The 14479-nt window shown below is 52.2% G+C and overlaps 1 protein-coding gene across 1 annotated transcript in view; it reads left to right on the forward strand.

Moving 5' to 3' along the window:
* Positions 1-743: 743 nt before the first annotated feature.
* Positions 744-14479, forward strand: part of ACSBG2 (acyl-CoA synthetase bubblegum family member 2) — a gene marked incomplete at its 5' end in the record, with an annotated part of 31141 nt that continues 17405 nt past the window's right edge. The window contains 5 exons of the mRNA XM_079115321.1: positions 744-890; positions 2577-2665; positions 5237-5357; positions 7546-7629; positions 12495-12644. Coding sequence (XP_078971447.1) covers positions 744-890; positions 2577-2665; positions 5237-5357; positions 7546-7629; positions 12495-12644 — 591 coding nt within the window. The remainder of the gene's footprint in view (positions 891-2576; positions 2666-5236; positions 5358-7545; positions 7630-12494; positions 12645-14479) is intronic.

Below are 14479 nucleotides of genomic sequence, written 5' to 3' on the forward strand. Positions count from 1 at the left end.
AAATGCTCCAGAACCCCAACCTTCCCAGCAGCACCACGCACAGGTGGAAGATCCCACCCAACGGCAGGGCACCACCGGCGTGGCACAGGAAGACCTCCAGCCTGCCGGTGAGGCGCCAGGGAGCTGCGTGGGTTTGGGTCCCCGCCCCGCCCCGCCCTGAGACACCTCCTTATGTCCAGGCGAGTATTCTAAACCCCGGAAGCCAGCCTCACATCAGCAGCGCTCCTGTTTCCGAGCGGTCCTGGTCCTGTAAGCAGACACCCGGTTACAGGTTCAGAGGCAGAGTCATTTAAGGATGAGGCGGGTAGGTAGCTGCAGCTTAAGTTGAAATGTCCCAAAAAAGAAGGAGCCCGAGATGGAGGAGAGGGTGTCCTGTAGCCATGTGTTGGGGCCGACTGGGCAGAAGGTCAGCTGAGGTGGCAGGTAGGCGGCGGGCCAGGGGACATTTGCTATACACAGTTTCTTCAACATTCTTACGTGCTTGAAATATTTTCTAACACATTGTCGGGAAAGGGACCATGAAAAAATAAACCCACGCACCTTCGCCCAGGCCTGGGACTGATTCAGTGCTCTGCCCCTTAGCTCCAAAACGCCCAGCCACCCCCTCTGGAGGTGCTCGGTCAGCGAGGCACCCGCCCCCCAGCCCATGACTCTTTGCAGCTCCTCCCAGGCTGTGGACCACCTACCGAGATGGAGAAGTCCTCCTCAGGCTGTCGAAACATGGGCCAGGCCACGAGACCCCGATGACCATCCCTGAGCTTTTCCAAGAGTCCGTCCAGCGATTCGGCGCTTATCCAGCTCTCTCGTCGAAGAACGGCAAGAAATGGGAAACTCTGAATTTCTACCAGTATTATCAAGAGTGTCGGAGAGCCGCCAGAGCCTTGATCAAGGTGAGCGGGTCACTTGCTCCTGCGTTCTGCCGCGGGTCCAGCGTGGGCCACATACGTGTATCTGGTACGTGACCCACGAAGCGCCAAAACATGCAACAGTGAGCTAATGACATTGCTCCCTGCAGCCCTTGACCCTCAGCCCCCAGCTCCCCTATGGAGGAAGCCACCATTGCCAGTTTTGGGGAACAAATCACACGTACATATCGCCCAAGTTTCACGTTTGCACATTTTCACACACGGGGTGTCATCTGCGCCCATGGGTCTGAATCTCGCTGTTGTCCCTTACTGTGGTGTCTGTATGTATTAGTCAGTCACTGCTATGTAACAATGCTATGTTACCCTACAGTGATAGCGTGGTCATCTCAAGGAATCCAGGGACAGCTGTGCCAGGAGGCTCTGGCTCAGGGTCTCTCATGAGGCTGCTGACAAGCCGTCCAAGTTTACTTACATGGTACCCAGAACAAAAGGGGGTCTCTCTCAGTCAACTTCATCACGTTTCCGGGCTCCCGATCAGTCACATTCGGAACAGGCCTGCACCTTCGAATATGCACTTTCTCACTATGTGATGTTACTCTTGTGAATACTTTTGTTATTAGACATAAAAATAAATTCACAGCTATTCCATTGGCCATACATACGTGTTCTCTGTGTATGTATATACGTGTCTGGGGGCTTTTTTTTGTACTGAGGATTGAACTCAGGGGGCTTTACTGCTGAGCCATCCCTTGTCCCCCTCAGCCCTTTCTTTTCATTTTGAGACAGGGTCTTACTAAGTTGCCAGGCTGACCTTGAACTAGCCATCCTCCTGCCTTGGCCTTTGGTCGCTGGGATCGCAGATGTGCACCACCACGCCCAGCTTAGGGTTTTAAAGAAACATAGAATGACACGTGTTGGTGAGGATGTGGAGACACTGGGAATACAAAATGGCTGGGCCCCTCGGAAAGCGTGTGGCGGTCCCTGAGTCATTAGGCCAGGACCCCCAGGCGGCCCAGTGGTTCTATTCCAGGGATGTATCCTCGAGAGCTGGACGCCAGGCACCAGGGGGTATTCCTGCAGCCAGATGCACAGCAGCATCGTTCACAACAGCCCCGCGGCAGAGGGAGCCCAGGTGTCCACTGACTAGCAGTGGACACTGTCGGACAGTATCCAGACAAAACACTCATGTGGCACGACGCAACGAACCTGAGAGCCCCTGAGCAGTGAGACACCTCAGTCACAAAAGGACAGATGCCACCCACTTCCATTCACAGGAGGCCCCTGGAGTCTTCACATTCCTAATGACAGGAAGCAGCGTGGGGTGGGGGGAGCTGGGTGGGAGGGGACAGGAGTCTGAGTCCAATGGGATGGAGCTTCAGGTTGGGAAGCTCTGGAGGTGGACAGTGGGGACATCTGCACCCAGAGTGGATGAGCTCTGTGCCCCTGGACAGTCCACTCAAAAACGGTGAAGATGGCAAATTCCATGTCATTACATATTTTGTCACCCTAAAAATAAGATGAAGATGAGCAAATGGGGTCTCACAGAGAGAGAGGCAAACAAACCTCCAGAGTCACAAAAACATCATCCCTCAGATTTCAGTCGTGACACCGACTGCTTTTGAGTCTATTCTCACGTCCTAATGACAGAACCACAGCTACAGCTGAAAACCTCTCTGAGTTTATGCTTTCTGTCTGTGTCTTCCCTTCCAGCTGGGCCTGCAGCGTTTCCACGGAGTTGGCATCCTGGGATTCAACTCTGTCGAGTGGCTCGTTGCAGCCCTTGGCGCCATCTTGGCAGGGTAAGGCCACCGTCCTGGTCCATTGTGAGTGTTGGTGAGCCACTGCCCTGGGCTTGGCAGTGATGGCTGGCAAACAGGAATTTCAGACAAAGCCCCAAGTTAGCAGGCAAGGGAGACCCACAAACAAATCAATCTGATCATGGGTCAGGTGTAATAATATTCGTTAAGCCAGTACCTTTTTTCCTTTAGCTGTGGAACTTTGTTCAAAGTAATGATCACAGATCACATCTAGAGATTTCTGATTATATGCCAAGCATCCTGCTCTGTGTGCATGATCTGATAAAATCTCACAGGAGCACTACAAAGTAGGTCCTGTCATCCCCTATTTACAGGTGAGGAAACCGAGGCTTACACAGTCAGTGGGCAGAAGGACCAGCACCCAGAACCAGGCTCTTAAGAAAAAAACTCACAAAGAAAATCACGTACTGTTTCCCTCTAAGACCTCGTTTATTTGTTTTCATCTTAATTTAAATTTTATTATGATAAAATGTGGAATTTATATTGTACTGTCACCAGAGGGAACCTGTCTGTCAACAGTGGGAGTTACGGGAGGGCCAGGATGCCCCGGAATTAAGCTCCACATCGATGAGGACTCTTTAGTTCACCTTTGGGGCATGGTTTAGAAGATTATGCAGTGGGTATTTAAATAAGTGGTGACGATCCAGTCCCAACACCATCTGCATGGTCAAGTGAAAGCCCATATGAACTCCCTACGTGTAGTGTTCAAGCTTACAAATAATCCCTAAAGGAAAAAAGATCAGCCATCTTTGTCTACGAGGGGATTTCTCCTTGGCACTGTTGACGTTCGAAGCTGAACCATGCTCTGCAGTGGAACATCCAGGCACCGCAGAGTCTGGAGCAGCATCTCTGGTCTTCACCCAGTAGATGTCAGCAGCACCCTCAGGCTGTGACGACCATAAATGTCTCCAGGAGTTTTCAAGGGCACCACAGTGGGACGGAATCACCCCAGTTTAGACTCCCTAGGTTAGGGGATGCCATAGACCCCTGAGAGACTCTTCATCCCATGATCATTTGCCCTACTGAGGTCCTAGGATGCTGCCCACATTTAGATCCACGCACTCAGCGAGGAGAGAGTGGGGAGGTCGATGCCAGAAGCTGGAGTCCCCTGTCGGGAATGAATCTGGTGTCCAGCGTGAGCGGGGGTGGCACAACAACAGTAGCAGCGCCCTTCACAGGAAACTGAGGTAGATGACCAAAACAAACACAGCCTTGTACACATGTGCACATTGAGACCAAGGGCAACCTAAGATCTTCTACTTTCTGAATTCCATATGAGCGTGGATTATTTCTGACTTATAGGTGAGTTGGAATAAACTTTAACAAAGAGTCAAGTTGTGCTTCAGGACCACATGGTGAGACAGTGTGGTGCATGGGTGGGCTCTAGTCTCGGGTGCAACCGAAGATTAGACCTCTGGTCTTCCCAAGATTTTGTGTCATCTGCGAAGATGAGGAGGATTTCAATATACCTCCAAGCCTCCAGGATTCAATGAGATGATGCTTATTCAGCCCTTAGCACAGCACCTAGAGAATAGTGCATGCCCACAAACAGTGATTAGGGTAACATTTCACGTAATTATAACCTCAAAATCCCCTGCACGATCTAGCAGCACAATTGGATCAACAGATCAAAGAGCCCAGAAGTAGACCTACACATACATGGTCACTGACTCTCAAAAAAAAAAAAAAAAAAAAAGGCACCAAAGTAATCCAGTGGTGCTGGATATATGCACATGGGGACTACGCCAGCCTTGATCCCTACCTCACACTATGCACAAACTTAAAATGAGGTGGACTGTAGACCTAATCACAAAACCTAAACTCTAAAGCTTCTAGAAGAAGAAAGCACAGGAGAATATCTTCACAACCTGGAGTACCCAGAGGTTTCTTGGGACACAGAAAGCAAGAAAACATACCAGCTTGACAAATGGGCTTTGTTAACATTAAAAGTATCAGCTCATAAAAGACACCAACAAGAACATGAACAGGAAAACCACATGCTTTGAGAAATTATTCATAAAACTAGAACCCACCAGAGAATTTGTATCTAGAATGTACAAAGAAATTCTATAACTTGGTAATAAAAAGACAAAAATTTTAAATGGGTGAAAGACTTGAACAGGAATACCATAGAGAAGTAGCCCATCAGCACTTGCAATGGTGCTTGGTGTCATCTGCCATTTAAAACAAATTAAAACCACAATAGACTCCACCAGGAAGGTCACACGTGAAGGAGCAGAGGGCTGAGCCAGGGGTTCCAGTCCCAAGCCTGCCACCTTGTAAGCTGTAGCCTTGAGCACGCAGCCCCCCTGCCCTGGCCCTCTTTTTCCTTGTCTGCACAATGTGGAGTTGTCGGTGTTCTGTGACTCATTGTCATGGTGACAACATAGGAGTTGCCACTGGTCACCATTTGTGTTGCTTTCAATATCATTTAAGCTGGAGAGGAAGCTGGTGCTGAGGTTGTGCCCTCAAAACTTACTTGCAAACCTGACCTCTCAGGCCACGCTCCCTTAAAGTGAGTGAGCACACATGCAGATGTGTTTTCTTTCCCAGGGGCCTCTCTGTTGGCATTTATGCCACCAACTCTGCTGATGCCTGTCAGTACGTCATCACTCATGCCAAGGTGAACGTCTTGCTGGTTGAAAATGATCAACAGTTACGGAAAATCCTTTCGGTAAATCTCACCTAGCACTGCCCGCCAGCGACCCCGGGAGACCTCAGGGCTCTGGCCAGGCCTCATCTCACTCCCTGGTGGATGCTAATGATTGAGATGGGGGGGGTTCTCCCCTGCCTGGGCTCAGGAAGAGTCCAGGACCAGGCCAAGGTCCTGTCCAACTGCTTTTGTGGGGGCAGCAGATTGGGGTGGGGGAGTTTAATTTGCAATTCATTTTAACTGAGTTTACTGCTCAACCTCTAGGTAAAAAAAATGCTTATGTATTATTTTATAGGCACTATTTTATTTTCTAGACACTATTTATTTTTCTTTTAGAAGTGTGATAATCTCAAGCCCATGCTCCCTTGTCATTTTCTTCATTTCTTGTCACTTTTCATTTCTGAAATGATCCTGCTTTTCTCGTGTTTCTTTCCCGAGTTCTGCCACTTCCTGTTTCATTTTCTTCCTGGAGGCAGGCCCTTTCTTCCCTGAGCACCTGAATGTCTGCTTTGTGCTCTTCCTTCCTAGATGTGTTTGCTCTGTGACATTTTTAATTTTATGCTGGAATGCTGGATTGCAATTTTATTTTGCTTTGTGGTGAAATTTTCAGGTGAAGGGAAATTCAGTGTGCAAGGAAATTTAGCTCCTCTTTCTTGAATCTTCCTTTGAAATCTGGTCAAATGAGCTGCTGTTTCCTGCATTAGCTTTTGGCAGGAGGATCCTGATGGTAGCAAAGTCCTTGGAAGAGACTTCTAGGCAGCCAGATTCCTCATTCAGCTCGAGAGCCCTGTGACAGTTTCCACAATACTCTACGTCACGCGTACTTCACTTTTTAATATCTCTAGAGAATATAGGTGTCTTGCCACTGATGGCATCTTCTATCACAGCAGTCATGTGATTTCCCATCTCTGAAACTGAGGTACTGTGGTCCTGACTCAACAACGTCCTAGCTAGATTCACTGAGATTCCCTAGCAGGCTTTCTGTGACCCGTGACTCATGACTCCCGACCTGGCTCCGGAATGACAGACTTCTGCTCCACCTCCAGCCATAAGCCTTTGGGAATTGCCTTCTTAAGTGATGCTCCTGTGGTCTCCAACACTCCCGTCTTCACTGCCTGTTCACACTATGGGGTGGCTGCCGGTGGGTGGTAGGTCCTTCCTCCTGCCATGCATATTGGCTTAATATGAGTTTTCTGTCACTGAAATATACCACATGCCCTGTCTGTTCCTTCTTCAGCTCCCTCAACACTATATGTTACAGTGCCGCTTCTGATATGTCTGGCCTCACATGCATAAGGCAATATCAAGGTTACTTCTGTCTCCTAGTTTCATGGAAGGCGCAGTTTGCGAGAGAGGGATTTGTTCTTCTAGTTGCTCTGTATGAAAGATTCAAAACCAGGCTCCAAACCGGACGTCAAGCTCCACAGGCAGAGCTTTGACTCGGGGCAGCGATCACGCTCCTGGGCCTTTGCTAGAATAGTTTCCAGCCCCTTGCCTCCGCCTTCCAGGCTCCTCCCTGGTCCTCACCACCCTTTCCTGCCTCCTTCCTGGTCACTGTCTTGGGTGCCCCCTCCAGCCACCGCTTTCTGGAGCCCTCAAACTCCCCAGGCTATGGTCCCCTCCAGGCTATTAAGTGCCTAGTTCTTCCCCCTGGAAAACGTGCCTGGCTGTTTCCTGTCTGAGCACAGTGCATGCGGGAGGTGGCTTTTTCTCTGGGCTGGCTAGATACGCCGCACAAGTACCTCCTTCCTTTGCGCGACCTGGCTGCAGGAATCTCACCAGTCACCGGAACCGTACAGTCCTAGGCAGGGTAGCGGGTTCTCGCGTGTCCAACGCCAGCCACCTTCGGGAAGGAGTTTTGTTGCCTAGGTTAGCGGAATCCTGCCGCCTAGGGCGGGGCGCTGGAAAAGGGAGAACACGGACCTGCTTAGCTTGCCCACCGTGTCCACCACAAGAGCAGCAGAAGCTGGCTAGTAGGCTTTTCTCCGCAGGCCGTGGTCTTCACCCACCTTTGCCCATTGCAGGCCACTCACTATGCGGACCACAAAGAATCCAGTAGCCCCCAAACCAGTCAAGACAGACAGCAGGGCTTTGTAGTGTGGGCGGGGAAAGAGGCCGGAGTTGCCTCAGGACAGAGCTTAGACTCCTGCCAGCTTCAGTCTTCCCTAGGGCTGGGTTGCCACAAGGCCCACAGAGAACTTTCTTTCAGATTCCACCAAGCAAGATGGAGACCCTAAAAGCGATCGTCCAGTACAAGCCTCCGATGAAGGAGAAAAGCAACAACCTGTACTCTGTAAGTATGGGAGGTGGGCACTGAGGAGGGAGTTGGGGCCAAGCGAGGGAGGTGGGTGTAGCCTGTCTTGGGAGCAAGGAGAGGAGGTAGGGGAAGCGAACAGGGTCATGGTGGGCGAGGGAGTGGGGCTGTGCTGGGGAGGGGAGGGACCATGCTGGAAGGGGTGGGGTCATGCTGGGGAGGGGTTGGGGCCATGCTGGGGGCAGGTGGGACCATGCTGGGGAAGGGGTGGGCCATGATGGGGTGTGGGTGGAACCATGATGGGGAGGGGGAGGGTCATGCTGGGGAAGGAGTGGGGCCATGCTGGGGAGGGGGTGGGTCATGCTGGGGAAGGGGTGGGACCATGCTGGGGGAGGGGTGGGACCATGCTGGGGGAGGGGTGGGACCATGTTGGGTAAGGGGTGGGGTCATGCTGGGGAAGGGGTGGGTCATGCTGGGGAAGGGGTGGGTCATGCTGGGGGAGGGGTGGGGTCATGCTGGGGAGTGGGTGGGTCATGTTGGGTAAGGGGTGGGGTCATGCTGGGGAAGGAGTGGGGCCATGCTGGGGAAGGGGTGGGACCATGCTGGGGGAGGGGTGGGACCATGCTGGGGAAGGGGTGGGGTCATGCTGGGGAAGGGGTGGGACCATGTTGGGGAAGGGGTGGGGTCATGCTGGGGAAGGGGTGGGACCATGCTGGGGAGGGGGTGGGTCATGCTGGGGAAGGGGTGGGGCCATGCTGTGAGCCCAGAGACCTGATAAGGGAGGTGGGTGGGGCCATGCAGAGAAAGTGGGTGGGAGCGCCTAAAGGAAGTGGGCTGAGAGCAAAGGAGAGGGTGGGGCCTTGCGATGGGATGGGTGAGGCTTTATGATGGAAGTAGATGGGACCTTGTAATGGGAATACGGGGACTTTTGTAACTTTTTCCTTTTCCAGTGGGAACATGTCTGTTCTGGTTTTTAATTGTTGTATAATAACACATCTCCAAAGTTGGTGGATTAAAACAGCAACATCCATTTCACTATTTTTTTTTCAGAATGTGAGGGTGATTGAAAATTTGGTGTATTAAAACGTATTTTTAAAATGTATTTTTATGAGTAAAAATTGGGTATATTTATGTGGTACAACACGATAGTCTGGTATATGTATACACTGTGGAATAACTAAATCAAGCTATACACAATATGCATTACTTTAAACACTTATCTTTTTTGGTGAGAATACTTTAAGCAAATTTCAAATATACAACTCACATTATTTGAAGGTTAAATATTTTACTGATACCCAAGCCACAATTTATTATACGTTTTTCTGGTTTTAGCAGTTGTAAATTCATCTATAATATTTTTATTAAAACCATTCACTGGGTCTGGGGACATAAGCTCAGTGGTAGCACACTTGCCTAACATGCAGGAGGCCTGAGTTCCGTCTCAGTACCACAAAAGATAAAAATAAAAAATAAAACCACTGACCACTTTAGGATATGTAAATACCAGGTGCACACGTTTTTCTTTTGGCCGCGGGTTCTGCTGTGGCTTGGGCCCAGTGGTCCTATTAGAGTCAGTCTTTATTTAAAATTCTGATATAGTCATCAGGTTTTTTGCATTAATAGTGACTTTTGAAGTATTGCATTAAAATACTATTTATCTTGATTGCCCAGGTATTTATCTTGATTCTGCCATATGGCCCTGTAGCTGGTGACGAGATCGCAGACTCATCTGCTGGCTCAGTTTCCCTCAGGGGATGTCCTGCAGGGGATGTCCCACAGGGGATCTGGAGAGGCGGCTGGCCGGGTGGACGTGGCTTTGCCTTTTATGACCTACTCCTGAAGTTGCACGGCCAACCCAAAGCTCTGCCAGGAACCACGGGGCAGGGACGCCACCTCTCACTGAGGGAGGGGCAAAGTCCCCAAGGAGTGTGTGACACTGTAAACGGTGTCACCGTCATTTTTATACTCTGCCGTTGTCTTTTTATGTCAATAAATGATTGTGACTGACAGACCTATTAGACAAAGGAGGGTTGTTCGTTCTTGACTTTTATTTAAAAGTATCTATTATCTCACTGAAGTTAGGGCAAGGGACTTGCGAAGGGCCACAGTAAGCTCCTCTTACTTACTTTCCCATCCATTGTTACTTTATTTGAAAATCGATGCGGTGTTGTAAACACTCGTGGTGCAGAGTGTGACGTCTCGCTCGCTGCAAGTGATAGGCAGGGGTCACGCCGGTGTCGTTGGTGTCTCCACCGCTCGATATTCATCCTTTCTCTGCTGGGAACATTCAAAATTCTCTCTATGGCTATTTTGACACACACGAGGTCACACGTAGTCGTGACCTGGCTCTTCCACAGTGCTGTGGAGGGGAAGCTATTCCGTGGACTGTACCACCCTGCTTCCCCCGCCCCCAGCCTCCGGTAGCCACTCCTCTGCTCTGCACTTCCTTGCCATCGACTTCAGCTTACACACCTACGTACATCAGTTTGTGGCATCCACCTTTCTGCGCCTGACTTATTTCACTTAACATCCCCTAGTTCCATCCATGTTGCTGCAAATGACAGAATCTCATTCTTTTTCTGTCTAAGTAGTATTCCACCATGTGTATGTAGAGCACATTTTCTTCCTCCATTCATCACCAGTGGACAACCCATTTGATTCCGTGTTCAGGCTACTGTGGACAGTGCTGCGATGAGCCCGGTGCGGATGTCCTTCAGTGTGCTGATCCCAAGCCTGTAGCAGGAGAGCTGGACCACGTGGTAGTCTGTCTAGTTTTTGGAGGCGCTGCCATGCTGCTTTCCATGATGGCTTCGCTCGTGAATTCCCACCCACAGCATATGAGAATTCCTCTTTGCATCCCTGAATAAGTCCCTTTTAAATGTGCATGAGTCTAGACTCTCAGACCTGCTGCTCCCCTGAGAAATCCTACAAAGCATGAAGTTCATTTGATTTTCTCTCCATACAAGTGGGAGAACAGTTGGCAACGATCCTTTGTGGGCAGTCACAATTCATCAGCTTCTGTGCCTTTCAGAAAACAGAAATGTCCTTTTGGGGTGGGTGGGGGCTTACTATGTTGCCCAGGCTGGCCTCCAGCTCCTGGGTTCAGGTGATCCTCCTGCCTCAGCCTCCTGAGGAGCTGGGACCACAGGCATGCCCCACTGCTCCAGCTTCAGAAATAGCCAGGACAAAGACTAAGTGAGGGAACCAATCCGAATTAGGTGCTTAGAGGTTCCAAGTGGACAATAACTTAAGACTCCTGGTTAGAAACAGCCCTGACATCAGGGTCTCTCAGCTGTTGCTGGTGACATCTGTTACAAGGGGCTGTCCTGGGTGTGGTGGCATGTCGAGCACACTCCACCCTCTAGATGGCCCGATGGCCCCTGGGTGGCGGAACCACTCCTGGTTGAGGACCCTGATTTGCAGGGGACGGTTTTATGACACAGAACAGCATCTGCTCCACAAGAGAGGGCAGACCCCACCGTCTTGAGATGCAGTGTAGGAACACGTTCATCAGGACTGAGAGCAAAAGATGCTCAAATGTGAAATCTGGGAGTGGAGAGGGCGCCGTGACAAGCGAGTGGGCGGCCCGTGAGGCCCAGCAGGCCCCTGTCCCAAACTGTTCCAAGAGGGAGGGTGGGATTAGACCAGCCTGGGTCTGGTATCTACCCCACTCCAACCACCCATGGCCATGGAAGGCGTGTCTTCTACATGCCTCGAGGAGGCACCTTTTGGGGGACAGCTTAGGTCATCTCTCAGAGAAAGAACAGGACTCCCCAAAGGGCCCTGCGCACCGCTGCTCTCCCATCACCCTACTTGTTAGATGGCCCGGGCCGGGGGTCTCGCCGGCTCAGGTAGAGGACTTTGCAGGTCCTCCATTGGGGATTCAGTGCTCACCCCCATCCAGCGGTTCTCTGGGAGTCAGAAACGGGACTTGCGGGGGCCCCTGCGGCGCACAGTTCACGGTAGCCTGTGTGGTGCGCAGTTCAGGTTGGCTCCGGGGCACCAGCTTCGAGGGAGTGGGGAGCAGGCTCAGGCTCTGCAGTCGCGCGGGGTGGGCTCTGCAGGCTCGTTCCCGTTTCTTTGCTGTGTGACCTTAAGCAAACAACCTCCCCCTCCGCGGCTTCCTCCTCTGCGATAAGGAGGTCGTGCATCCATCAGCGGGGATGCCGTTGGTTTCAAGGAACAGAAACCTGACCCCAACTGTGTAAGCGAATGAAGATACTTGGTGATTACAGCTCAGTATGTGGGTTTCAGGCATGGCTGGAACCAAAGAACGCTCCCCGGCTTCTATTTCGTGCCCTCAATTTCTTGGCTCCACTCCGCCCCGCAATAATTCTGGGCTGACTCAGCAACGCGTGCGGTCCCACCTCCGCTCATTCACCTCCGCACGTCGCTGGCACTGCATTGCCCGCAGGTCTTCAGGTTCGCTGTGATTGGACCACTTGAAGTCACATGCCCAGATACTATCCAATCACTGTGACCCAGGCAGATGCACTACTCGGGCTTCAACCAATCAGGTCTGGCACCTGGAGCTGGGGCGGAGTCATCCTCACCCAGGTGGTAACTGAGGCGCAGGGCAGGGGACCGGGTGCCCTGCACCGGCCCTCGGTGCATGTTACCGTGTGGATTCTGTTACCGCCCAGAACGTCCTCAGGAGTTGGTTCCGCAGTCATTCCCATTTCACAAACCAGGAAACTGAGGCCCGGGGAGCGCATGTGGCCTGGCCAAGGTGGCGGCCCTGGGAAACGTAGAGCAGGAGGCAGACATCGTAGGGCTTTGGAAGGGCCTGGAGCCCGGCGCAGGCCAAGCCCGGCCTTGGGGGAGCCGCGCCTGGGCCAAGCCGCCAGGTCGGCCCCCGGGAGCTGGCGGGCTCCCCATCTTCGGCCCTTTTCCATCCGCAGTGGCACGACTTCATGGAACTTGGCAATAGCATTCCTGATGCCCAATTGGACCAGATCATCGAGACCCAGAAAGCTAATCAGTGTGCGGTCATCGTCTACACCTCGGGGACCTTTGGCAACCCCAAGGGCGTGATGCTCAGTCACGACAACGTAAGCCCCAAGCCCTTGGCTCGCTGGCGGGCTGGCTCCCTGCCACCGGGCAGTTGGCGGGCGGCGTGGAGGGGCGCGGGTGTGCTGGGCGCTTAGCGGGGGTTCGGGAGGTGGCCCCGAGGTGGCCGCAAAAAGGACCGCAGAGAGTGAGGGTTCGGAGCAGACCCGGGGCCAAGGCCTGATTGCGGTCTTGGCCAAGACGTTGCGGGTCTCCAAGCCTAGGTTTCCTCACCTGCGAGATGCGCGCAGGCTCCACCTGGTGGGTTGTTGGTAGAGTTTCACACTGGCCGTGCGCATTGTACAGACAAGAGCGCGGAGAGCAGGGCGCGTGTTCCGCTGCGCACAGCGGAGGCTGGCTTGAGAGGCTGGCTTGAGAGGCTGTTCAGGAGAAACCTCCGCAGGGCCCTAAAATGCAGAAGGCAGTGTGGAGCTGTACATAGAATGCAGTGCCATTTTGGGGTGAAAAAATTTTTAAATGATTGCAAGCAACTGGCACTCAGTTTTAAACGCTGAAACTGTCTGGAGGATCTGTGCTTAACAGACAAGGGCAGTTCCCTGCTGAGTGAGGACTGTTGGCTTTCTGCCTCCCTAAAGCTTTCTCCCCACCCAGCTCACTGGTCACCATCAGGAATGCTTGGGCTCACTGTCCAGAGGACAGTGACAGGTCCAGGGACATTTAAGAGCTTGCCCCAGGACACACAGCTGGCAAGCAGCTTCAGATCCAGGCAGCCCCACTCTAAGATGCATGCTTGTAATCCCTGCACCAGGAAGACGTCTAGCTGAGAGGAAGCCACTGGGTGCACAGGAGGAGCCCAGCAGGGGTAGGGGTCCTCCGGTCAATCCATCTCCTCTCTAGCAGTGGGTTGACTCCTCTGGGAAGTTATGCAGCTGGCCTTTGAATTTTTACAAATTCTGTTTTACCATTTGTCAGTTGGTGCCATGCTGGTCGTATGACTTCACCAAATTGGATCTCAGTTTTACCCATCTGTGAAAGGGGACAGTAAGATGAGAGGACTCCATGAGGCCCCAGCACAGAGCCTGGCCTGTGGATGATTCCAGGGCCACTGAGAGCCTCGCAGGGTGCCCTGTCTCAGCTAGCCATTGCTGCATACCAACCGGAAGCCCTGGGTCTGCGGGGGAAGACCCTGCACCCACGCCTTGGATTCTTCCCTGGATGGCTCATTTTAATGTGAGTCCAAAGGCACCCTGGAGGACTTCTGAGTCCTCTACGACTGAAAGACCCTCTTGCACCGTGTGCTTGAGCAAGACCCTGGTCCAGGAGCTCAGGTACACAAGCTGACTGACACAAAGCTTCCTGCACCACTGGACATGTACATACACTCTGCTATGGCAACAAGGCTAAGTCTAAGTCATGGGAATTTGTACCAAAGTTCAGAGGTCACAGGAGCCCTTACAAAGGAGTTTGTGCTCCATCGTATGAAGCAAGATTCAGAAAAAGTATTTTGGGGTCCAGACCCCATCACTGCTTCCCTGAACCTGTCCAGTCATCTCTGCCCCCTCCCCCTACCTCCCTCTTTGCCTACAGTCTGTCCTCCTCCAAGCAGCCACCAGAGGGCGCCTGTGAGCACCTGAGTCAGGTCCCTCCCTCCTCTGTCCACAGCCTTCCACCGGCTCCCACCTCCCTCAGGGTCAAAATCCAAGACCACCTCCTGGCCCACAGAACCTTTTACAACATGCCCATCCCCTACCTACCCTGTCCTCCCTTTCTCTCCCTCACTTCCTCTTCCAGCCACACAGGCCACCTCACTGTGCCCCACCCGCCAGGCTTGGACCTGCTCCAGGGCCTTGGCATAGGCTGTGCCCTGTGCCTGGAG

Source organism: Sciurus vulgaris (assembly GCF_902686455.1).
Source record: "Sciurus vulgaris genome assembly, chromosome: 16".
In the NCBI taxonomy this organism is placed as follows: domain Eukaryota; kingdom Metazoa; phylum Chordata; class Mammalia; order Rodentia; family Sciuridae; genus Sciurus; species Sciurus vulgaris.